The 27,339-nt window shown below is 36.3% G+C and overlaps 1 protein-coding gene across 9 annotated transcripts in view; it reads right to left on the bottom strand.

Annotated features, from left to right (window-relative positions):
• The window catches only part of NEO1 (neogenin 1), a 259,185-nt gene that overhangs the window by 92,866 nt on the left and 138,980 nt on the right, over positions 1-27,339 (bottom strand). For all 9 annotated transcript variants that reach the window (XM_050797720.1, XM_050797726.1, XM_050797723.1 and 6 more), the window contains exon 7: positions 26,635-26,755. In XM_050797720.1, the coding sequence (XP_050653677.1) occupies positions 26,635-26,755 (121 nt within the window). The remainder of the gene's footprint in view (positions 1-26,634; positions 26,756-27,339) is intronic.

Genomic DNA, 27,339 nt, shown 5'->3' with positions numbered 1-27,339 from the left:
CATCTTAACACTATACAAATAGCACTCAAGAATAATGGTGGAAACAACTATTAGCTGAAAGAACTGCAAGAAAAAGGCTCTCTCTGAGGAGTAATACTTAGGAAAGTTCTGAAGTCAAGAGTAGAGACAAAAAATCAAGTACGCTAAAGAAGCTTCAAGTCTCTGATACCTATAGCTACAAACACTAAACACACAACCCAACTTATAGCTGGATTAACATAAATCCTCACACTAAAGGTCTATTTACCTCAGTTCTTATTATTGCATACAAGATACCAAGTTTTCAACAAGAAATTACAATATTTTCATGCCCCAAACAAGAAAAACCCCAGTCTGAAGAAACTAAACAACCGTCAGAAAAAATCAAAGATGTTGGAATTATCACCAGGGTATTTGAAATAACTATGACTGGAAGGCTAAGGGCTGTAACGAAAATAAGTAGGTAACATGCAAGAAGAGACTAGTAAGCACAAAGACAGAACCGTAAAAAAGAATCAAAAGGAATTCTACAAAGAAAAAATGAAGCACGCCTTTGATGGGCTCATCAGTAGATTCAACGTGGGTGTGGAAAGAATGAGTCAATTGAGGACAGCCAGTAGAAACTTCCTACGCTAAAATGAAAAGAGAAAAAAGGATGAAAAAACAGAATATCCAAAACCATGGGGCATTATCAAAAAGTGGAATATACATCGAATTGGAATATCAGAGAAGAGAGAATAAAGTGAGAATTTTCCAAAATTAATGACAAACACCTAACCACAGATCCAAGAAGCTGAGAGGATAACAAGCACAATAAGTATTTTAAAAATCTACATACACCTAAGCACATTATACCCCAACTGCACAGAGCCAAAGACAAAGTGAAAATCTTGAAACACAGCAGAGTAAAAAAACCACCCTACCTGCAAAGTAACAATGATAAGAATTACAGTGGAGAGCATGTCAAAAGCCATGTAAGTGTAGTGAAATATTCAAAGTGCTGAAAAAAAAAAAAAAACTCCACCAACCTTAAATTCTATGTCCAGCAAAACTGCACTTCAAAGGATAATGGGAAATAAAGGCTTTCTCAGACAAACAAAATTGAGGAGAATTAATCACCAGATAATTTGCCCTGCAAGAAATGTTAAAAGAAGTTCTTCAAGCAGAAGGAAAATGATATAGGTCAGAAACCTGGATTTGGTCAGAAACCTGGATTTAGAAAGAAAGGAAGAGTGTTGGAGAAGGAAAAAATAAAGGTAAAATAAAATCTTTTATTTTTCTTATTCTTAATTGACCTAAAAGGTAGTGATTTGTTTAAAGCAATAGTAGTAACAATATATTGGGTAGCTACAGCATATGGATAAGTGAAATAAATGACAGCACTATCACAAGGGATGGGAGGGAAAAAATGGGAATACTCTGTGATAAAATACCTGTAGTACAAATGGAGCAGTATAGTGCTGTCTGAAGAACTTAGGTTAGTTAAAAATATATATTGTAAAACCGAGGGCAACCACTAAAAATTTTTAAAAGAAGTATAATCAAACTTTTGAGAGAAGAGATAAGGTGAGATTATATAAAGTACTCCAAACTGACGAAGGCAGAAAAAGAGGGAGAAAAGAAACCAATAACCAATGCAATGAATAGGAAGAAAACAGTTGGAAACCTGGTAGATATTAATCTGATTACAGCAACAATCACTTTAAATGTAACTGGCCTAAATATACCTATTAAATGACAGGGATTGTCAGAATAAATTAAAAAACATGACAAAACTAAGTGTTGTCTACAAGAAAATTCACTTTAAATATAAAGATTCAGATAGAGTAAAAGTAAAGGGATGACTACTTTATATCCATTAGGATGGCCACTATAAAAAACACCCCCAAAAATGAAAGTAATAAGTTTCGGGGACGATACTGAAAACCTGGAACTCTTTTGCAGCATTGGTGGGCATGTAAAATGGTACAGCCACTGTGAAAATAGTATAAAAGTTCCTCACAAAAGAATAGAATTATCATATGATCCAGCAATTCCACTCTGAGTATACACTAGAGAATTGAAAGCAGCGTCTCAAAGAGATCTTTGTACACCCATGTTCATTGCAGCATTATTCAGAATATCTGAAATGTGGAAACAATCCAAATGTCTAATGATGGATGAACAGATAATCAGAATGTGGTATATAGATGTAACAAAATATTATTAAGAATTAAAAAGGAAGGAAATTCTAACATATGTTACAATATGGATGTACCTTGAGGATATTATGGTAAGTGAAATAAGCCAGTCACAAACAGATAAATAATGTATGATTCTACTTATATAAGGCTAGAGTAGTCCCGATCATAGAAATAGAAGGTAAAAGGGAAGAGGGAATAATGAGGAGCCTTTGCTGAATGGGTACAGAGTTTCAGTTTTGCAAGATGGAAATAGTTCTGGAGGTGGATGGCAGTGACAGCTGCGCAACAGAACGAATGCACTTAATGCCAATGAAATACACACAATAGTTAAGATAGTTAATTTTGGGGCTATGTACATTTTACCATAATTTTTAAAAATGGGGAAAAATATTAGCAGGAGAAGAAAGTAAGTCAGAGAGGAGGAGGTAGAAAACAAAGATAGCTAGAACGAAAGAACCATGAACACAGGCAATTCTGGATAAGGTAACTTGTAAAGGGACAAAGGGGCAATGGATTGAAAGCAGGTAACAGATGCTCCTCTTATGCCCCATCCAAGGAGGCTCAGCTGAGTTCAAAACAGCTCTTTGTTACAGATTAAAACAATGACTTCAAAATTCTGAATAGGAGGACCTCTATTATATAATTTTTTGAAGATCTTCATGTGTGATTATGGTTTAAATATCCTTTCATTAAAAAGCCACATGACTAAAAGTTACAAAAAAAGTAAAGGGAGGCCAGGCACAGTGGCTCACACCTGTAACCCCAGCAATTTGGGAGGCCAAGGCGGTTGGATCACCTGAGGCCAGGAGTTCGAGACCAGCCTGACCAACATGGAGAAACCCTGTCTCTACTAAAAATACAAAAATAGACGGGTGTGGTGGTGCATGCCTGTAATCCCAGCTACTTATGAGGCTGAGGCAGGAGAATCGCTTTAACCCAGGAGTTGGAGGTTGTGGTGAGCTGAGATCGCGCCATTGCACTCCAGCCTGTGCAACAAGAGCAAAACTCCGTCTCAAAAAAAAAAAAAAAAAAAAAAAAAAAAGAATGTTATAGCTTACTATTATTAATCAAAAGAAAGATGGAATACCTTTATTACATTGTTATATTAATATATTAATTAACTATATTAATACTAGACAAAGCAGACTTTAGAACAAGGAAGATTATTGGGAAAAAGGAGGGTATTATGTAATGATAAAGCTGTCAATTTTCCAAGAAGACATAACAATCCTAAATATGTATGCACCCAACAAAGAGTGCCAGAATATATAAGGCAAAACTGACAGAACTACAAGAGGACAGGCAAAATTCACTATAATAATTGGAGAATTTAAATACCCTTCTGTCAGTAATTGATAAATCAAGAAGGAAAAAAATTACTAAGTATATAGATGATCTGAACAGTCATCTATATCAATTGATCCAATAGACATTTATAGCATATTCTTTCCAACAATGACAAAATGCACATTGTTCTTAAGCTTGCGTGGAAATTCACCAAGACAGACAACATCGGGGACATAAAATATACTTTAATGCATTTAAATGAACAGAAATCATCCAAAGTATGTTTTCAGACAATAGCACTAAATTAGAAATACGTAACAAAAACATAGCTGGAAAACTCCAAATATTCAGAAATAAATATATATCTGAATAACTCATGGGCCAAAGAGGGAGCTAGATAGTAAATCAGAAAATAGTTTGAACTGAATGAAAATAAATGAAACTTAGATTATACCTTAGGAAACTAGAGAAAGAAGAGAAAATTAAGCCTAAAGCAATCAGAAGAAGGGGAATAATAAAAATTAGAGCAGAAATAAACGAAATTGAAAACAGAAAAATAGAGAAAATAAAATGAAACTAAAAGTTAATTATTTATAAAGATCAACAGACTGATAAACCTGTAGCCAGGCACCAATGGAAAAAGAAAGAGAAGCCACAAATTACTAATACCAGATATGAAAGACAGGTTAACACTACTCATTTCATGGGCATTAAAAGGATAAGGGAAGCATGCCTGTAAACCCAAAACTTTGAGAGGCCAAGGCCGGCAGATCACTTGAGCCCAGGAGTTTGAGACCAGCCTGGGCAACATGGCAAAACTGTCTCTACCAAATATACAAAAATTAGCTGGGCATGGTGGCACACACCTGTGTTTCCAGCTACTTGAGGGGCTGAGGCAGGAGAATCACCTCAGCCCAGGAAATCAAGGCTGCAATGAGCCCTGATTATGATACTGCACTCCAGCCTGGATAACAGAGTGAGACCCTGTCTCAAAACAAAACAAAACAAAACAAAACAAACAAAAAGGAATACTATAAATAACTCTAGTCCACTTAGATGAGACTCCCTTTCCCTTTCATTCCTCTCTCTCTCTCTCCAGAGACTCCCTTTCCCTTTTCCCTCCTTTCCTTTCCCCTTCCCTTTCCATCTCCCTCTCCCTGTCTCCCTCTCCCCAGCCTTCCACCTCCCCCTCTCCCGCTCCCTCTTCCTCTCCCCTTCCCTCTCTCTCTCTTAACTTTATTTTTGGTAGAGACAGGAGTTTGCTCTGTTGCTCAGGCTGGTCTTGAACTCCTAAGCTCAGGCGATCTGCCCACCTCAGCCTCCCAAAGTGCTGTGATTACAGGTGTAAGTGACTGCTCCAGGCCAACCAATTTCTTAAAAGACGCAAATCACAAAAATTCATACAAGAATAAATAGATAACCTGAATAGCTCTATGTCTATTAAACAAATTTAGGCCGGGTGCGGTGGCTCAAGCCTGTAATCCCAGCACTTTGGGAGGCCAAGACGGGCGGATCACGAGGTCAGGAGATCGAGACCATCCTGGCTAACACGGTGAAACCCCGTCTCTACTAAAAATACAAAAAACTAGCCGGGCGAGGTGGCGGGCGCCTGTAGTCCCAGCTACTCCGGAGGCTGAGGCAGGAGAATGTCGTAAACCCGGGAGGCGGAGCTTGCAGTGAGCTGAGATCTGGCCACTGCACTCCAGCCCGGGCTACAGAGCAAGACTCCATCTCAAAAAAAAAAAAAAAAAAAAAAAACACCAAATTTAATCAATAATTAAAGATCTTCAAAAAAAGAACGCACTAGGCCTAGATTATTTCACTGGTGAATTCTACCAAACCCTAAAAGGATAAATAATACCAACGGTCTACAATCTTTTTGAGAAAACAGAAACAGAGAGAACATTTCCTCATTCTCTAAAGCCAGTGCTATGATCTGAATGACAGTGTTCCCTCCAAAATTCATGCCGGAACTTAATCCTCAGTGTAGCAGTATGAAGAGCTGTGGCCTTTGGGAGGTGATTAAGTCATGAGGGCTCTGTCTCATAAATCAGATTAGCATCCCTGTAAAAGGGTTTGAGGTTGAAGGGTCCCCCTTTTGCCATGGAAGACACAGTGTTCCTCCCTAATATAGGCTGGAGCAGTAAGGCACTGTCTTGGAAACAAGGACTTAAGACTTTTACAGAGTGTGGTAAACAGGCTCTTACCAGATACCAAATCTGCTGGCACCTTGATCTTAGACTCCCAACCTCCAGAACTGCGAGAAATAAATTTCTGTCTTTTTTAAATCACCCAGTCTAAGGTATTTTGTTATAGCAGCACAAATATACCAAGAAAGCCAACATTATCCTAATACTAAAACCAGATAAAGACATTACCAAAAAACTCAGACCAATCTATCTCATGAATATAGACGTAACAATCCTTAAGAAAATATTAGCAAATTATTGAATAAAGAAGTAAATGGGGAAGGATGGACAATTCTGTGTAGAATACCAAACAGTCTATGTAAATACTTAGCCCACAAGGAGGTAGAGCATAAGTCTCCAATCCTTAAATGTAGACTGTGTATAATGATTTTTTTTCCAATGTATAGAGTATGGAAAGGGTTAAAAAAAAAAAAAAAAAAAAGGAGTAACTTTATGGTGTTACTCTTTAAAAGTCTGATAAACACTACCTTAGCTACGTGATCAGGGATGGCATCTACAGTGATAAGTCATGTTGATAGCATATGCCCTCAATGTGATGTGATGAGAACACTATTTTACTTCTGTGGTCTTCCTCTCAAAAACCCATATCCCAGTCTAATCATAAGAAAGTATCAGGCAAATTCTAATTGAGCAATATTCTACAAAATACCTCACCAGTGCTCCTCAAAACTGATAAAGTTGATCAAAAACAAGGATAAGTCTGAGAAACTGTCATAGTCAAGAGGAATCTAATGAAACACGATGACTAAATGTAATATGGCATCCTAGACAGGATCCTGGAACAGAAAAAAGATAAAAGCTAAGAGTATCTGAATAAAGTCTGAACTTTTGTAAGTGGAAAATGTACCAATATTGGTTATTTGTGACAAATGTATCATATTAAGATGTTAAATGTAGGGGAAAATGGTGTAGGATATATGAGAACTCTCTGTATTATCTTCATAATTTCTCTATAAATCTAATATAATTCTAAGATAAAATTTCTTAACAATATAGACAGAAAAGTACATTGAACTCAAAAAGAAAAAAAGAGGAAATTCTAGAAGTAATTCTAAGGACATTCCCAGGATATAACACTTAAGGGCAGCCGATGACATGAAAAGCAAAAATCTAAGAGGAGCTAACACAGTAAGTAGCAAGAACAATAATCAAACAGATACATCGTAAGATTTTTCTGGACCTAAACAGACACAAATCTTTAAAGAAACCACTCAAGCTGGACAATATGAAACTGGGGGTTTATTCCTTAAATTCAAATTAAAAAAAAGCTTTGAGAGAATAAACTAAGCCATCTAAAATCAAGACATGAATGAGAAACTGAATTCCTAACATTATGCTAAAAGATGATGAAACTGTATATAAGGGCAAATAATATATTTTCAGACAGACAGTTTTGAATATTCTCACTGTTTCTGAGAATTTTATCATAAAATATAATCAAGTGAAATAAAGAATGATGAATCCAAGAAAGCAGAAATTGTAGCCCAGAGAATATAGTTTAGGACAATGTACAGTATATGAGAAACAGGGCAGTGAAAGGATGAAGTTCTTTTTAATTGTTTGGTGAGGGAAAAGGGATCATGATGAATCCTGAGTGCTGCTAGAAAAAAAAAAAGGCTAAATTTGTTGAATTTTTAAAGGCAGCCATTTGATAAACAAAAAGAAAAAAATCAAGATGACAGAACTCATAAGGACAGTAAGTATAAAGTGGTCTACAGTTGATAACCTTAAAACAAAAGGACACTGAAAGTTTGAAAATGAAAGAACAGAAAACATATTTCAGTCAATCCTATTATAAAAGCATGGACAGGCACGGTGGCTCACGTCTGTAATCCCAGTATTTAGGGAGGCTGAAGCAGGTGGGTCACTTGAAGTCAGGAGTTCGACATCAGCCTGACCAACACTGTAAAACCCTGTCTCTACTAAAAATACAAAAATTAGCCGGGCATGGTGGTGGGCGCCTGTAATCCCAGCTACTTGGGAGGCTGAGGCAGGAGAATCACTGGAACCCAGGAGGCAGAGGCTGCAGTGAGCCGAAATTGCGCCACTGCACTCCAGCCTGGGTGACAGAATGAGAGTCCATCTCAAAAAAAAAAAAGAGGCAGGTATAATAATGTCAATATCAGACAAAACAAAGTTGAAAGCAATAAGAATTAACTAGGACAACACGAATGTTTCCTGCTGATAAAACAAATACCATGTTTTCTTGATCCTTTTCCATATTTTAACATCTCTGCAATCAGGTTGTATCTTACAATGCATGGTATCTTAGATTTGATGAAATGGAGTAATTGACCAGGAATATAAGTCATAATTCCTAATGCATTAACAACTTAGCTTCTGAATATATAAAGCAATAATAGAAATAAAAAATTGAACAAATCTGCAATCATACTTTCTTAGAAATATATTTTTTTCTTTTTGAGATGGAGTCTCGCTCTGTCACCCAGGCTGGAGTGCAGTGGTACAATCTCAGCTAACTGCAAACTCCACCTCCCAGGTTCAAGTGATTTCCTGCCTCAGCCTCCCCAGCAGCTGGGACTACAGGAACGTGCTACCACACCTGGCTAATTTTTGTATTTTTACAGAGATGAGGTTTCACCATGTTGCCCAGGCTGGTCTCGAACTCCTGAGCCCAAGCGATCCGCCCACTTTGGCCTCCCAAAGTGCTGGGATTACAGGTATGAGCCACTGTACCTGGCCCCTCAGAAACATATTTTCTTAGAAACTGACAGATAAGGTAGACAAAAATTAGGTAAGGGTTTAACGAAATTTAAGAACACAATTAAGTTTAATCCAATAGATGTTTATAAACTATAATATGCAGCAAACTTAACACGCATGGAACTGTCACCAAAAAAACTGACCATGCATGAGATCACAAAAAGATCTTAAATTCCAATGAATGGGAAATGTGGGATCATCTGCCGAAGTAAGAGAATTATAGGCTTGAGGGGCAAGTTTTCAAATATTGACATACAGTGACAGGAGAGGAAGTAGACTAGGGAAAGCTAATAGGATTTGCCAGCAGCCTCAGCCTAACTGAAGTTGGTGCTTATGAATTTGGTATGCAGTCTCCCTGGTGATGAGAGAATAATATATTTCAAAATGAAATTATTCAAAGCTACTCTAATACCTGAAATGTCCATGAGCACGGCTGAATAGCTAGGAGACTGGTTAGGGCCAAAATGCAATGTGAACATAAACTCACAAAAATAGCCAAAGCCTCATATTTTGAGTATTCAAACAATTTCACTGCAAGGGAATAAAGTGCATGTGAATAATCTCACAGACATTGGAGTTTCTCCTTTAAGGAACCAAGTCTCAAAGGCAGAGAAGTACTACTCTGATAGGAACACACTACTGGGGAGTTTTAAATATGTGTTATGTTCTGATAAGCAGCCCTTGCAGTGAACTGCTGATTTCAACAAATGACTTATATAAACAATTGAAGGAAGTTATAAAATAAAATGAACACAAAATACTCCTCCCATTCTTGTGTGCAAGAGAGATGTTTTAATTTTAAGGAAGTCATCTGACTTTTTCCTGACATCAAAAGCACTCATTAAAACAGGTGTGACAGATGTTAATGACGCACCTACCACAGCAGTGGGCCCAGAGAAAAGATAGCCTTCTCTCCTTTCATCCTAAACCAAATGCTGCCTCCTCAGTATGATTCCCACATCCCAGAGGAAAGGAGGAAGAGAAAAAGCAGAAAGCTATCTCTGCTCATTACCCATTTAGTCCAATAAAAAAGAAAAACTTACTTTCAATGAGCTTAGTGATTTACATTACATCTAATCATAACCAATTTTCTAGGATGTAGTTGAGAGAAAAGAGAGCATTAGCAGTTTTTAAGATACAGAAGTCCAAATTAAAGCAGTTTTTATTTCCTGAGATTATTTTAAAAAGTAGTCTCTAATTGAGATTTTTAACAAAACTATTCTAAAATAAACTACAACTACTAAAATTTGTAAAAGAGTGTAAAATGAAGAGGAACTCTAAAATTAGGAGAAAATCATCACCAAACCAGAATCTAGCCAAAAAATCTCTTACGTTTATTTTATCATTTGGGGTCTACAATGCTCAGGTATATGCTATATAAGGGGAAACTCAGGCAGTAATTCTGGTAGTAAATAAAGGTGTTTATGAGAAATACTCATACAGCTAAAATATTAAGACAATATTATAGCAGTTATGAAGCAGTAGTAACATTTAAAATGTTAATACCAAAGAAAAACATTTCTCTAAATGCATATCAAATTATATTATACTTTTTATTTCTGGTAGTCTCTTAAGTATGCATCAATTGGGAGATATTCTCATTGCCAACAACACTATAACCTAAAAAGAAAAACACACAGATCCAGCATGGAAACTATATGAAAGCTAGTCTATAACAGCCAGATTGTCAGTGATATCTTTCAGACTCAAATGATATTTTGCCAACTATGACATTATTGTATAATTCAGCATCTTTTAAACATAACTACCAATTAAAAGATATTCAGACATACTATCTTCCTTCTGGTGTTTTAGCACTGCATAATAGATTCTTTCTTTGTAACAAAATAATAGCATCAAATTCAAATTCAAGTTTGCTCTTTGATAATTCTAAATTCAAATTTGTGTCCAGAAAGGTCATCTGCAGGACTTTTATTTAACACCAAAAATTATCATTGAGGCATTAAATTATTATTTGGACCTCAGAAATTCTGGTCTTAAAGTCCATGACCTCTGGCAAAGAGAAATTAATGTTTAACATCAAACAAACTATTCATACTTTAATTATATGTCTACCTCTTCAAAGCTATCTAAAAACATAGCATTCATTATAGCACAGCTCAAAATTAATGGAGACAAACCTCCTTAACCTCAGTAGAACAAAGATCATATCCTCAGATTTATACAGAGAATCCCTCTACTTTTAATTAGTGTAAAACTCCGTTTTCTTCTCTCTTATTCTAAACATCCAATAAATCATAAATCTTGTGCCATCTTCTTTTGTAGAAACATCCATGTAATAAATATGTACCATGTATAAGCCTGATATCGTTTGGATGTTTGTCCCCTCCAAATCTCATGTTGAAATTTGATCTCCAATTTGGAGGTACAGCCTAGTGGGGAGTGTTTGTGTCATGAATGGCCTGATGTCTTTCTTGCACTGAGTGGGTTCTCACTTGATTAGTTTCCTTGAGAACTGGTTGTTTAAAAGAGCCTGGGACCTCTTCCTCTCTCACCATGTGACATGCCTGCTCCCACTTTACCTTCTGCCATGATTACAAAGCTTCCTGAGGCCCTCATTGGAAGCAGATGCTGGTGCCATGCTTTTTGTACAGCCTGCAGAACCAGAAGCCAAATAAATCTCTTTTCTTTATAAATTACCCATCCTTAGGTATTCTTTTATAGCAATGCAAATTAACTAATATAAAGCCATTAGGGAATAAAAAGAAAGCCTCTCTCTCTCCATTGCCATAAACTAGTCCAGGGCCTTAAACATCACATCTGATTTGGTACAAAATCCTCCTAAATGGTAGGACAGATTCCATATTTTCCTCTCTAAAGCCACGCAACACATCTTCCATAAATTAATCCTCATAAAGTGCTACATAACTGAAAATTGCTGGAGTCCTCCAACTGCTCAAGAAATTCCAACCCTTTGACTTGGTATTAAATAATCTGGTCTATGCACACCTTCCCAGAAGTATATTCCTGCACTCATATTTCTCTCAACACTGGTAAACTGAGATGCTTGCTATTCTCTAAATGCACTTTGAGCCTTCTTGCATATGCACCTCTTCCCATCTTCATGTAACCTGACTAATCTATAATCCCATCCATCCTTCTAGGCTCGGCTCAAACGCTACATTCTTCAATCAGCCTCCCTTGCCTGTCAAACCTAGCAGAAATTATTTCTTCCAATTTAGAATGACAGTAGCACTCTGGCATTCATCACAGCTTGCATTATAATTATTTAGATTCATAATCCAAAATATTTACCCTGGCACTGTGTAGAATCTTTCAGATTCAATAACTTGGCAACAATTGGGGTGACCATGGAATATGCTGTCCACAACCAGATACTACTAAAAGTGAAAGGAGACAATTTTTGGTAATTATGCTGGGGGACTGTCTCAGGCACACTAGATGTATGGTCGTCCTAGCAAAACGATACATCTGACCAACCTTGTCAGTAAGTAATTACACTTATTTATACTGACTTAAAAGATTGAACTTGAAATTAAGAGAATATAAGCGGAAAAAAGAACATAAATTTTTGTCTTGAAAACATTAAACTTGCTACAGTGGTACAGTGAATTTTGAAATTGAAAACCAAGCTATCAGTCCTGACTCTGATGCCAACTAGTTATTTTATGGCAAGTCACTTAACTGAGTTTCCAGATCGGCTAAATTAAATACTCAGATCTCTAAGGTCTATTCTAGCTAGACTTATAATTTTATATTATCTCCCCTAATAGCCTATATAATAGGGTCTCTGCTAGATAACCGTGAATCTCTATTTACACAGCACGTGTACTCAATAAAGTACTTGGTTAACAAAACAAATTAGTTTTTAATATTTTAATAAAGTATACTTAACCACCTCAGCATTTATATGACATGATTCATCTTCTAGGAAAAAAATGCTATATTAACTAACATTTGCAGACAGTTGCCAAATACTTTTAAACTATTTTTTTCTCCTATAGCATTTTGTTTCAAGAAATAAAAACTCAAAAAGTTTATAACTACCTTGAACAAGTTAGAAATCACTAGGTATAGATTTAAATATTCCAAGTTTAATTTCTAATTGATGTTTTTATTTGGCTTTCCAAAAATTTCAAATGTATTATTTTTCCTTTCCTCCTCATCTTCAGGTTTTTCCAATCCCATTCCTCAGATATAACCATCATTAACAGATTGCTGTGTAGACTTGCAAAACTTTCTTACACATACAAGGATATATACATTTGTATCTTTCCTTCTCCTTTCCACAAATGAAATCAGAGTATACATACTTTTCTGCAACTTGTTTTTATTAATAATATAAATTGCATATTTTTCCATACATCTTATTCTTATTAGCAGCCTCCTAGTATTTCACTCTATTCTGTATTTAACTAGTCCATTATTGGTTGGATCAATTAGGTTACTTAGAGATTTATTCTAGTCTAACATATGAATCTTTAAATACTTAGTAACTATATCTGCAAGATAATTATAAATAGGATTGTTTGATGAAAGGGGTGTGAATTTTAAATTATTCTTAAATTGCATCTCAAAAAAATTTACATTGTTTCAATAACTCAAAAACATGTTTCCTCATACTCTAGTCTGACAAGTATAGATCAGTTTAAAAAAAATTAAAAAAGATAAACCTATAAGGACTACCATGTCCATAAGATACTGTTTTCTAAAGTCACAGAAAAATATGATTTCACTTCTGCAAATAAAAAGTTTATATATGAATATGTGTATATGTATGTGTAAGTGTAAAACACACAAGCATAGGCTCCTTCTAACCCTCAGGTCTCAACTTAAATATCACCACTTCAGAAAGGCCCTCTTTGTCTAACCTATTTAAAATAACTCCCACTTTACCCCCAATAATTCTTTATCAGAGCAGTATTTTTATTTACTTTAAGTAGACAATAAAAGGTATAATTATTCATTTACTTGCTTATTGTCTGTCTCTACTAACAGGCAGAGGGCAGAGAATCATGTCTGCTTGTTAGCTGTTTCATCCTTACCACTTAGCACAATGAATACGGAATTGTATATGCCATATAGAATTTCGCTTAACAAATTACTTACTGGATGCACAAATACATAGAATGCTTGTTAACGAGTAGAAAGAAAGATTAAGGGAAGGGTTAAAAAGTAAATTTACTTTTATTTCAGTCAATTATGTATTCTTATTCTTGACAATGAACATGTGTTACGTTTTCTTTAAAATATTTTAGTGCAAATTTAGTTTTAACCAGATCATTACAGATGCCTTACAATCTGGTCATATAAAGAAGATTTTCTAATTTTGCAAATTTAAATGATCTAACTGAATATTATGTGGATTTTTGTTGTCTATTTTGAAAAAACCTTCAAACTTTGCTTCATAAAGTTAAGCTTTTATCTTCACTTTTAATCTCCTTTAATGCTGACTACTGAATTCTCATCGGTGCTCTGCCTTTGTATGTTCTTTCAAATTACTATTACCCTAAAGTTACAGAGTACTTACAATTTACAAAATGCTTTACATATATTATTCCGTTTGCCCCTCAAAGGTGTGCTGGGCAGAGATGACTGTTTAGAGTTACAGGTAAGAAAACTGATGTGCAGGGAGGTTAATCACCTCATCCAGAGTGGGACTGAGACATTAATGCAAAATGTCAGACTTTTAGCACAAGGTTTGTTTCATTATACAAGTTATGACAGTTTACATAAAATTATTAACTGGAAATGCCTCAGTCTGTCTGCAAACAACATATCTATTTCAATATACCTATACAGAAAAAGCATTCTGAAACACATTTTACAGAGTATTTGGAGTGAAACGGGACCTAAGAGATTAAATTTAATTCGTTTATTTTATAGAAAATAAAAAATCACAGAATTACAATATGTAATCCAGTCATTAACAGCAGACATGAACTAGAACCCAAGCAGTGACAGTAGATATATATTCAGGCTTTAGAGAGTTCCTAGACATGAAATTCATGATTAAGAAGTCAAATTACACCAGTTACCTTGAATAAAACTTTCCCTAAAGTTATAATTACTGTTACAAAAAAGCAAAATAACTGATTAGAACTTATCCTTTAATTAACACCAACACCAACTACTGTACATCCTAGTGCTTTGAAATTAAAATATTCCACTAATGAGTAATAATTTCCTGCTATCTAGCCAATTTTTAATCATGCCAGGCCATTAGTCACTTATTCCAGAACCTCTATTATTCAATACTAACCTCAGATACTATATGGAATTTTTTACAAACATTTCTGTCAAAAAAAAAAGGGTGGGGGATACTCAGTGTGTATTCTTATCTATCATGGCCATAATATCCCAGCAGTCATTTAAGGAGCTGGTAAAGTGTAAGTTTCCTTTACTAAAAACAAGTTCATGTTACTCCCTTTTCATCAATCCTTCTTCCTTTACTAGAACTAACATTTGCCGATTATCAGATGTGGTATGAAAGGACAGAAAAAGAAAGTGTATTTCTGTGTTTTCACATTCCAGTCTCACATGATAATTTTGGAATCTATTTTTAAATTCAACTGACAGGAAGAAAGGTCAATAAAAAATTAATGGACAAAAGATACAGACATTTTACCTTAATTCCTACTACTCTTAATGGACCAGTAATAATTTAAATAATAATAACAATGTACCTGCCAATGCTTTTTTTGAAAATATGATTCAACAGATAATTATAAAAAACAAAGGATTTTAGCATAAAATGACTGGCAATGTTAATCTGAAATGGCAGCAAATAAAAATAATGCTGTTTTATATTCAGTTAAATATTTTTAAAAGATATAAGATCTTCTAAAATCAAGAGTTGCTGTTACTGAAAATGTATAAAAGTAGAGTTAAATATCAAAAGTTGTATTTTAAATGTTTTGATTAAGAAAGCATGTTGGGAACAAAAGTCAAATTCTACTTCACAATTTGCTCAGACATTCTGTTTTCCAGCGATAATGCACAAATGTTTTATATATTTTAACTATAATTATTAAGTTTCATTTAATGTTTAAAGCTGATAATTAACCTAATAGTCATGTTAAGTATACCACAGGCCTACTATGGACACTCCAAAGCAGCTTCTTGCAGCCAAGCACTAGCCAGCTGGCTGATGGCCAGTATATATAGCCACACACTTCAGGTGGGAATCAGAAAACTCTCCCTACAGAAATAAAACCATCAAAGATGCACAATACTTTCAACATTATTTTTAAAGAAGGTTTGTGAAGACAAGCACCATCACAAGAGATGTGTTTCCTTTTTCAATAACAGAAGAATACAACTCACAGAAGAGCAAACATAGAATACAGTGGATCCTTGAACAACCCGGTTTTGAACTGCATGGTTCCACTTACATGGTGATTTTTATTTTCAACCAAATGCAACAGAAAATACGGTATTTGCGGGATGCAAAACCTGACGATACAGGCAGCCTAGTTTTCATGTATTCAGGTCTTACAGAGGTGACTACAGTATTTGAATATGCACAGATCTGGGCATATATGGGGGTCCTGGAACCAATCTCCCATGTATACCAAGGAATAACTGTGTTTCTGAACATATGACAAATATTCCACTTCACAATCAAAGATATAAAATTCAATGAGTAAAATGTCATTTTTGCCTAATAATGAAGTTTATTTTTGCATGGGTAGGGCGGTGGTCTTGCTCTGTTGCCCAGGCTAGAGTGCAGTGGTATAATCATGGCTCACTGAAGCCTCGACTTGTTGGGCTCAAGCAATCCTCCCACCTCAGCCTCTTTAGTACCTGGGACCAAAGGTGTGTGCCACCACATCTGACTAATTTTTTTTTAAACTTTTTTTGTGAGGATGGGGTCTCACTATATTGCCCAGGCCAGTCTTGAACTTTTGGGCTCAAGTAATCCTCCTGCCTCAGCTCCCAAAATGCTGGGATTACAGGGGTGAGCCACCGCATCCAGCCTAAATTTTGTATTTTTAAATGAACATTACTTTGTAATAGTTGGCTAAAGTGTGATTAGGTTTGTATCCTTTCTTCACTCTTAGTAAAAATGTAAATTGTTACATCATTTACTAAAACCATTTTGACAATTACATTAATTACTGACTCAAACCATTAATTGTTCTTTTAGGAATTTTTCCTAAGGAAAGAATCAGAGATTTGGACAAAGACTACTAATATGAGCATTAGTAATTAAAAAGGAAAAATAGACAGCGATACAGAAAGGAAGAATAGGAAATGACTTAAATGTCCCAAAATAGAGGAAGTAGTTAAAATAATTATAGTACAACCTTATGATGGAAAAGTTTTTTGGCCGTTAAAAACCATGCCTTTGAACGCCTTTAATGATATCAGGAAGATCTCAGGATATAATAACAAGTAGAAAAACAAGATACAAAACAATATATACCAAATAATCTGAATTTAATTTTTAAAAGTGTATATACAAATTTAGACATTTCCATACCAAAATGTTAACACTGTTTATCTTTGGGCAGTGATATTTTTCTCAGTGTTCTAAAATAATTATGTATTATTTTTATATAATTAGTAAAGTCTTTTTTTTTTTTAATACTAAACTCATCTTTTAATCAGTGGTAAAATTTAGAAAAGGCACCAGATAAAACATTGATGACTTTCTGCCAAAAACATGACAGACAGAAGTTAAGAGTCTACAAACAATTCTTTTCACAGGAGAATTGGGTTGTCTTGCAAGAAGTAAATACAGCAAATTCCGACAGACCTCACTGGTATGTCTTGATTTGGTAGGAGAAAGGCAGATGCTTGGGCAGCCTGAAGGAGAAATGATGAAAACTGACCCACCTTGAGCCTCTTCCCATTTGTGTTCATTAGCACTGTGAATTTCCAACAGTGGAATACAGTGTTTATATATAGCAGTCCCCAAATCTGTTGGACTGTGGAGCATCCTTTTTGTTTGTTTGCTTTTCAGTAGACCCATTAATACATCTTAAAGGGCACAGTTTGGGAAACAGTGATGTAAAGATATTCAAGGGAAGATGGACTAGATTGAGATTTGCAAACTGTAGCCCACAGGCCAAATCCAGTGCACTTCCTGCTTTTGTATATAAAGTTTTACAGGAACACAGCCACACATATTTGTTACAGATTGTCTGTATTCTGTCTGTGGTGGTTTTCCCACTTCTAATAGCAGAGGTGAGTAGTGTAAACAGAGACCAAATGTCAAGTAAAGCCTAAAGTATCTATTCTTTGGCCCTTTAACAGAAAGTTTGCCAACCACTGTACTACATGACACATATCTTTCAGCCCTGATAGTTTGTGATTCTAAGTTATTTCTCGTCAGTGGGATGCCTGTTTCACTTAAAATTTTTTTAATAAAAAAGGGGGAGGGAGTGGGAGGACAAAAGACAAACAGGGAGCAGGAGGATGAAGAATATAAGGGTAAGAGAAGAAACTTGGTGTACGAATAATGAGGAGGAAATGTGCCCTAGTGACTGCAAAAAGGAACTGTTAAAGGGAGAACTACAAACTACACGCAGTTTACTAACTTATCTTTGTGATCACTATCTTAGCTTAACTAGAAAAATAATGGAGTGAATTCTTGAAAAAGGAAATATTTTGTGATAGTTCTTATCTTCGTGAGTCTTGTTTAAAAATAACATTCAAAGTATCTGAGCATCTTTGACACACAGCATTGTTGTGTGCTGTAAGAATCTTAAAATAGTTTATTTTCAATTCTACCCTACGCATTGGACTACACTACATATACCATTCTGTCACACTTTTAAATTTTATATGTTATAAACTATTTCTGTGTTAGACCAGAATCAGCATATTAGGACCTGCTACCTGTTTTTGTAAACAAAGTTTCACGGGAACAGCCAAGGCTGTTTGATCTATATGGTGGCTTTTGTGCTACAATGGTCGAGTTAAGTAGCTGTGACAGAGACCCATTAAGCCTAAAATATTTACTATCTGGCCCTTTACAGAAAATTTTGTCGCATGTTACCCTATTGCTGCCTGCCCTATTCCCCTCACCTCTCTATCACTGGCACTCATTTGCTTTTAAAATCCACTTTTATCTTGAATCATGTAAGACAAATATATACTGATATAACTATTTAATTCATGGTGCCTTGCATAATGGCCAGAGGTGCATGAGTTTGTGAAGGTGGAAATAAACTACTTAAGAGAGTGAAAAAGAGAGAAAAAAAAAATTTGTGGGTCCCTGTTTAGACAGTCAATTATCTCTTAAAGTAGTTAAATAATTTAAAAAATATATTTTTATATTTACTTTAAAAAAGAAAATACTCTAGCCCACTTTGTTTTTGTCCTTTCACATTTCTTGTAGCATGGGTATGTCAGCAACAAACTCTCAGTTTCTGTTCTGAAAAGGTCTTTATTTCACTTTAATTTTTGAAAGATATTTTTGCTGGGTATAGTTTTGGTTGCCTTTTTTTAAGGACTTAAAAATTATTGCTCTGAGCTCACTTGGGCAGCATAGATACTAGTACTAAAATTGGAACAATACAGTGAAGACTAGCATGGCCTCTTAATTACTTTTTTTAAACTAAAAAATATTGCTCAGTGTCTTCTAGCTCACATTTTTTTCTGGCAAAAGTCTGCTGCACTTCTTATCTTTGTTCCTCTGTATGGAATGTGTCCTTTTTCTTTTTAAATTTCCTATTGCCTTCAAGATTTTTTCATGTTTGGTTTCCAGAAGTTTGACTATGATGTGTACAGGCATATTTTCTTTTTATTATTATTATCATCATCACGGTATTTAGTTTGCTTGGGGGTTATCTGAGCTTCTTTTTGGTTGTGTGGTTTGCTCTCATTCATTTTTTAAAATTCTTGGCCATTATCTATTCAAACATTTGTTTCTCCCTATCCTTGTTCTGTTTTCCTTGTGAGACTCCCATTTACTTTTAATTTACTTATGTTACAGTCTCTGATATTGTCCCATCTTTGATGCTCTGTTCAATGAATGATGTTCCATTGTATAAATGTATCACACTTTGTTTATCCATTCAGATACTGAAGGATATTTTGGTTGCTTCCAAGTTTTGGCAATAATGAGTAAAATTCTTATGAACATTTCTGTGTAAGTTTTGTGTGAACATAAATTTTCAACTCATGTGGGTAAACATCAAGGAGCACAATTGTTAAATCTTATGATAAAAATGTTTAATTTTCTAAGAAACTGCCAAACTGTCTTCGAAAATGGCTGTACCATTTTGCATTCCCAGCAACGATGAATAAGAGTTCCTGTTGTTCTGCATCCTTGTGCGAGTTTGGTGGTGTTGTATTTTAGATTTTAACTATCCTAAGAAGTGTATAGAGCAGTTTTAGATTTACTGCAAAATTAAGCATAAGGTATCAAAATTTCCTCTGCCCTACACATATATAGTTTCCCACATTATCAACATCCCCCACTAGAGTGGTACATTTATTACAACTGAATAACCTGTATTGAGACATCATTATCACCCAAAGTCCATAGTTTATATTAGTGTTCACTCTTGATGTTGCAAATTCTATGGGCTTGGACAAACTTATGACACGTATCCTCCATTATAGTATCATACAGAGTAGTCTCACTGCCATAAAAATCTGTGCTCTGCTTGTTCATCGCCCTCTCCTCCCAAACCCTGCAACCACTAATCTTTTTACTAACACCATAGTTTTGCCTTTTCTGGAATGTCATGTGGTTGGAATCATACGGTTTTTCACCCTTTCAAATTGGCTTCTTTCACTTGGTAATTTGCATTTATAATTCCTCCAGTGCATTATGGTTTGACAGCTCATTTCTTTTTTCTTTTTCTTTTCTTTCTTTTTTTCTTTTGAGACAGAGTCTCACTCTGTCACCCAGGCTGAGTACAGTGGTACAATCTTGGCTCACTGCAACCTCCACCTCCCGGGTTCAAGTGATTCTCATGCCTCAGTCTCCTGAGTAACTGGGATTACAGGCATGCACCACTACGCCCAGCTAATTTTTGTATTTTTAGTGGACACGGGGTTTCGCCATGTTGGCCAAGCTGGTCTCGGACTCCTGCCCTCAAGTGATCTGCCCACCTCCACCTCCCAAAGTGCTGGGATTACAGGCATGAGCCACGGCACTTGGCCTGGTGGCTCACTTCTTTTTGGTAATGAATAATATTCCACTGTCTAGATGTACAACAGTTTATTCTTTCACCTACTGAAGGACATCTTGATAACAAGGAATAAAGATGCTACAAACACATTTGCGTGGTTTTGTGTGGACATAACTTTTCAACTAATTCAGGTAAATACCAGGAAGTGCAATTGCTGGATCAGATGTTAAAGAGTGTGTGTTGTTTCTGAGTTATTGGTTTGACTCATCTGGTAGTCTGTAGGAGTATACCTCAAGTAATTTTTAAAATAAAGGTATATAAGAAACCCCGTCTCTACCAAAAATACAAAAGTTAGCCAGGCATGGTGGCACGCACCTGTAATCCCAGCTACTCAGGAAGCTGAGGCAGGAGAATCGTTTGAACCCAGGAGGTGGAAGTTGCAGTGAGCTGAAATTGTGCCACTGCACGACAGCCTGGGTGACAAGAGTGAAACTCTGTCTCAAAAAAAAAAAAAAAAAAATTAATTTTTAAAAAAGGTATATAAAGAATGAAATGTGAATGGTATATTTTCTAAGAATATCTTTCTATTGCGTAGAAGTCACAAAGGCTGAAAATAGTTCTATTGATTAGTTTCTCTCTCAACAGCAGATGGGCTCATTAAAGTCTATTAATTTTCTGCTTGAATGCTGAACATGGTATGCAGAACAGCAGTATTATTTACACCTGAAAAATGGTATGCTTATTTTCTGTCATGCCAGATTAACTAAATCTAGTCAGAAATGGATTTTATTGCTACAGTTACCTTAAGTATACTATAGGTTTCAAATTCCTCTACTGGGAGACTACCATTGTCCTGTGCTTAGGAGCCAGAGAGTTTCTGGGTTTTTTTTTTTTCCTTTTCCTCTGAGTTTTCAACCACTCCAGCATACCAATACCACAGGATATCCCTCTGTGCTCTTGACCCTTCCCAAACAGTAGAAAGCTCACGGTTGGGGCAGCTACGATTCTCCATTGTTCTGGTCCAGCCTCAGTCTTAGGTAGGCCCTGTGGCTCTTCTTCTTGTGACAGTCAAAATCTGCTTTGCATTTGTATTGGTCTTAGGTGGAAGTTTCCTACTCTTCCCCTGGTGGTAAAAGACCTCTCCTTGGTATCAGTGTAGAATCCTGAGGCCCAGAATGGTTTCTGCGCCTCTTTCAGAAATAAAGGGTTTTCTCTTCTACCCTTTCCCCAGCATCAGTGAGTCTCTGCCTGCATCCTGGGGACAGGAGCGTTCCTCCTCTAAGAAGCACAGGGGTTTGACTTCTAATCTCCCTTCAGAAACTTATGAAATCAGAAGGTTTTCCGCCCCTCCCCCACTGGTTTGAGGCTTAAAGGGGAAGGGTCTGAGTAAATGGTAAGGCCTTTGTCCTGTCTCCCAGGCACAAAGGCCGCTCTGCATCACTCTCTCTCTCTGCAGCTGCAGATCATCACTTCCTTCATCCCTATACCACAAAGATGGCTTTCTGTAGTCTCCTGCTTTTGCCTCCTCTTAAATGGGAGTACTCTGTGCAGCCCCAAGGAAAAGTGCTTGCAAGAAAGTATAAACTCCCTTTCTGTCCGAGGCCCCCATACATTCCAAACTAGGCCATAGTTGGCCTTGTAGTTAAAGGCCTTTTAATTACAACTCTAAGAGTTTTCCTCTTACTCACTTTTATGGTAGTTGTCTCTTTCTCTTGTGTTCTGCCAAAAGTGAAACAATGCATATGAGCCATGCCTTTGAGGGGGTTGCGTGGGGAGGGTTGTCCTTTTTGGAATTTAGGTTATTTGGTTTCTGATACGGTTTGGCTGTGTTCCCACCCAAACCTCACCTTGAATTGTAGCTCCCATAATTCCCAAGAGTTGTGGAAGGGACCTAGTGGGAGATAAATGAATCATGGGGGCGGTTCCCCCCATACTGTTCTTGCAGTAGTAAGTCTCACAATATGATGATTTTTATAAGGGGTTTCCCCTTTCACTTGACTCCCATTCTCTCTTGCCTGCCACCATGTAACATGTGCCTTTTGCCTTCTGCACGATTGTGAGGCCTCCCCAGCCATGTGGAACTGTGAGTCCATTAAACCTGTTTTTCTTTATAAATTACCCAGTTTCAGGTATGTCTTTATCAGCAGTGTGAAAATGGACTAATACATTTCCTTTGCATGTTCAGCTCTCTGCTGGGCTCAAGAAAACTTAGGACGTTGTAGCTTACTAAGCTCTTCTTGTGGTGAGAGTGGGATTTTCTTTATGTACCTCTTTATATCCTAAGAAGTGGAAATCTCCTTCCACTTTGATCTGCCTTCCTTTTCTATTAGTGTAAAAGTGTCACCATTCTTCTAGTGATATGGTTTGGCTGTGTCCCCACCCAAATCTTATCTTAATTTGTAACTCCCACAATTCCCATTCCACCTCCCAGTGGAATCACCCAGTGGGAGGTGACTGAATTACAGGGGTGGGTTTTTCCTGTGCTGTTCTTGTGATAGTGAATGAGTCTCATGAGATCTGATGGCTTGGAAAATGGGAGTTTCCCTGCACAAGCTCTCTCTTTGCCTGCTGCCATCCATGTAAGATGTGACTTGCTCCTCCTTGCCTTCCACCATGATTGTGAGACTTCCCCAGCCATGTGGAACTGTAAGTCCCATTAAATCTCTTTCTTTTGTAAATTGCCCTGTTTCAGGCATGTCTTTATCAGCAGCGTAAAAACGGACTAATACACCTACTTACCCAAAACTTGGGTAAACCTTGAAAGTATGTCTGACTTCTCTATAACAATGTTTAATGTTCAATCAGTTGATAGTCTCAATCAGATAAATCACTAACACCTCTGATATAGTTTGGATATTTGTCCCTGCCCAAATCTCATGTGAAAAGGTAATCCCCAATGTTGGAGGTGGAACCAGGTGGGAGGTGTTTGGGTCATGGGGGAAGATCCCTCATGGCGTGGTGCTCTCCTTGAGATAGTGAGTTCTCACAAGATCTGGTTGTTTAAAAGTGTGTGGCACCCCCCACCACACTCTCTTGATCCTGGTCTTGCCATGTGAGATGCCTGCTCCCCTCCTGCCTTCCACCATGATTGGAAGCTTCCTGAGGCCTCCCCAGGAGCCAGACAGATGCCAGCACCATGCTTTCTGTACAGCCTGCAGAACTGTGAGCCAACTAAACCTCTTTTCTTTATAAATTACCTAGCGTCAGGTATTTCTTTATAGCAACGCAAGAACAGACTAACACAATCTCCTTAGTAGGATCTTTTTCCACTGATTTCTCTACTATAAGTACTTATCATCTCACAATGGCCTCTTACAACAATTCTCCTTCAACCAGCTTGTACTCTGTCTTCCTCTAAACCTGACTTTACCATCATACTCATTACATATGGCATTGTTTTTATTATTTATAATCATGCAATCTGATCCTATTCTGCTGTTAAAGGCTACCTTCCTATAGGAACAGGTCTTCTATTGTATTTCCATACTGATCCAGGTCTTCCTTTGAATCATCATCTAGAAATCTTATAATTCAAGGCCTATTACAAAGGGGACATCTTACACGAAAAAGTTCCCTGATCACACAGACAAAATTCCTCTCTTCTGAACTGTATGCTGCTTTATTTATGCATCTGGACTGGTATTCAAGTTGTATACATCTCTTACATCCCTTATTAAATTGTAAACTCTAAAAAAGCAGAACTCAGATCTAATAAGTTACTGTATTCCTTCTTTTAGCTTTCCTGCATAAATATTTATCTTGCAAATCAAAACAGCAAAATAGAAAACACAATAACATGACACTCTCCTTCTTATAATCTATGCATCTTTAATGCATGCCCAATAACAACACTAAAAAATTTCATCAGTTCATAAAACACTTTTATCAAAAAGAGAGAAGCAAATACACTATGACTACAATTTTTACACTATCCAAGTATTTTCAGAGGAAAGCCCAATTAGGATTAGTTTAGGAACTTCCTGGCATACTTACCATTTCTACTATTAAAGTTAGATTTGTAACAGTAATCTCAAACACAAATATACTGAAGTGCCTTTGCTTAGTACCATGTAAATAAATATATCCCAAATAGCCATGAGGTTTACTAAGAAAAGTCACTGCCACAAGTAAAAAGAAACAAGCCTATCTACTTCACTAATTCAGCTAGTGCCTTATTTGGTAATTGTACTCAGGCATTTCACCAAGATGGAAAAATGGCATGCTTCTACTAAAATCATTTCCAATAAACAGGGGAGGGTATATATAAACCTAAGAAGAAAAAAAAGCAGTTCTAATATTTTATGCTTTTCTGTAACAGCACTCTCAAGTATAGTTTTCAAAAAACAGCACATAAAAATCCTACACATATGCCATGTTAGTGAAAAGCCAGAGTAGGGGCCATCTTTGCCAATTAGCTTCCCTGGCCAAACTACAATCATCAGAGAAATTCTTCCAGGAGGCACACCAATACCTGATTGTATTTGACTTGAATAAAAGATCAGATGTCTAAAGTGGCATCGTTTTCATGTATTTTTGAGAAATGCTCAAAATGAAAAATGTTTTAGTTGCTAAAACGAATAAATAAGGCACCCAACAGATACCCTTATCAATTTAACACAGAACTGTTATCCAATAATTCAACTTCTAGTAATTTAGTATAATAATCACATAAAAAGTTCAATACATCGTTTATAGTAGGAAAAAACAGGTGACAATCTAAATGTTAACCAATATAAAATCTGTTATATAAAACAGAGTGTGTATTAAACAATATTGATGCAGATCAACTGTTGACATAGAAAGATGTATACAGCAATGCTGTTGCAAGAAAACAGGAAATTATAAAACCATACACAGTATATCCAGGTGGTAGGATCTGGAGTGTGTACCAGTTATCAATTTACTGCCTCTCAGCTCCAAATTCTGATTTCATTGCCTATGCTGCAGAAACAGAGCCACGTCCTTTATATACTTCTCCTTTGCCAGCTGGCATATGTATTAAACTTTATCAATAAGAAGGCAATGGAGATACGGTACAGAAGAAAGGCGTTTCCTTCCTGGTTCTAGTGTACTACCCTGGCAGGCTCCTATAGCCAGCAGCTTCCCCTTACACCTGATCCACTGGGTGGTTTTGCAGCAGAATGCCTCCAGTGAGACACCTCTCTGTGAGCAGCTTTCCCTAACCCTCCAGAAAGGAGATTTTGAGCAAGTTTAGAGAGCTAAACACCACATCAACTTCTCTGCCATCCAGTAAGTTACACCGTCTCCAACAGGGTCTGGACCTCAACCTTAAAAAGAGGGGCCTCTTCCTGAGGGCTCTATCTCAGACCTAGGGGTTCTAGTTGCTCCTGACAGTTGCCATTCTTACATTGTCTAGAGTTCTCTTTACTTCTTACTAGTCAAACTTTTGTTACTCCAATCCCAGTATCAACGTTAATTCCTTCTATTAAACCTCTGCTCAAATTCCAGTGTGGATTCCCTAATTTGACATAGAGGATGGATTTTTTTTCTTTATACTTTTCATTGTTATCTGAATTTTTAAATAAACAACTTGGTTTTTTGGTGGTAATCAGAAAAGGTAAATTAATTGTATTCTGGAAAAACTAAAAATTTCAATGCAAAATAAATACTAAGTTTTTCTAAGAAATGTGGATCTGATAAACTTGTGCCTATGATTTTAACTTATGTTTGATATATAGTAGTCAGGGTTTTATGAGTGTTGGCTATTTTGTGCCAACAGCCCAGAATTGTCACTTCTATGTAAGCAGAAAACGAGCTCTGCTTCCAAAGTTATTTAGTTTCCTCAGTGTTTGAATGTTATATTTTGTAAGTGTGTTAATAAAAGTGCATAGAATTGGGGAAAAAAAGAAGTTTTTCTTTATAGGACAGAAATATATTTGTGAGATTAAGATGACTAAATTCTTTAAAAAATTAATTTATTAACACTATAATATTCAGTTTTTTTCTTACTAAAAATTTCTTTTCAACATTATCCAAAATTGTGCTTCTAGGTAATTTTATGTAATATAAATGATTCAGACTGCTATTCTTTTTCTCTCAGTTATGCCACATATTGGCCTTTACTAGTGGGTCATCAATCATGAATTATTTGGACTGACGGGTGCTCGTTCATCAAGTACACAGCCTCTATCATCTGACTACTTCAGCCCCTCTTACCATGTTCAAGGATTATCAGTTGGGCTCCAGCTTGTGCATTTCCAACATCATTTTCAGCAATGCACTGATAGAACCCTTCATCTGATTTCACCAGACCCAAAACTTGAAGATTATGTTCCTTCTGAAGAAGAAAAGCATAAATAAAATTTCATGATTTAATTGAGAAATACCAGATCAAAATCTCAAAAATATGCTTTTTGGAGAGGGAAAAAAAAAGTAAAGTTTTTATGATTCAATTATTACATATTATCCATCTAAGTACCTGTTAACTCAATCTCATACTAAAGCATTGACAAGGTACCAATTTAACTGAATAGAAGAGTACGTACTGTCATTCACAATGAAGAACTTAACGCATGGAAAGTCATACTCTCACTGTTTGCAAACTTACACCTTTGCTTGGAAAAAGATCTGGCACGCAATACTATCTGACCATAGTTAAGTTCAATTTGTGAATTTAAGGCATTATTTTTTCCTAAGACTATAATATCAATAGTTCTAACAGATTAGACTACAGCAAATTCAATGAAGCCATGTGATCTTTCCTTAAATGAAAAAGTACTATATGAATGTCAACTATTATTATTGGTCCAGAAGCAGTGGCTCACATCTGTAATCCCAGCACTTTGGGAGGCCGAGACAGGAGGATCACTTGAGCCCAGGAGCTGAAGACCAGACTGAGCAACACAGTGAGACTCCATCTCT

This window comes from Macaca thibetana, chromosome 7 (assembly GCF_024542745.1).
Source record: "Macaca thibetana thibetana isolate TM-01 chromosome 7, ASM2454274v1, whole genome shotgun sequence".
Classification (NCBI taxonomy): Eukaryota; Metazoa; Chordata; class Mammalia; order Primates; family Cercopithecidae; genus Macaca; species Macaca thibetana.
This window is presented reverse-complemented; position numbering and strand designations above follow the sequence as displayed.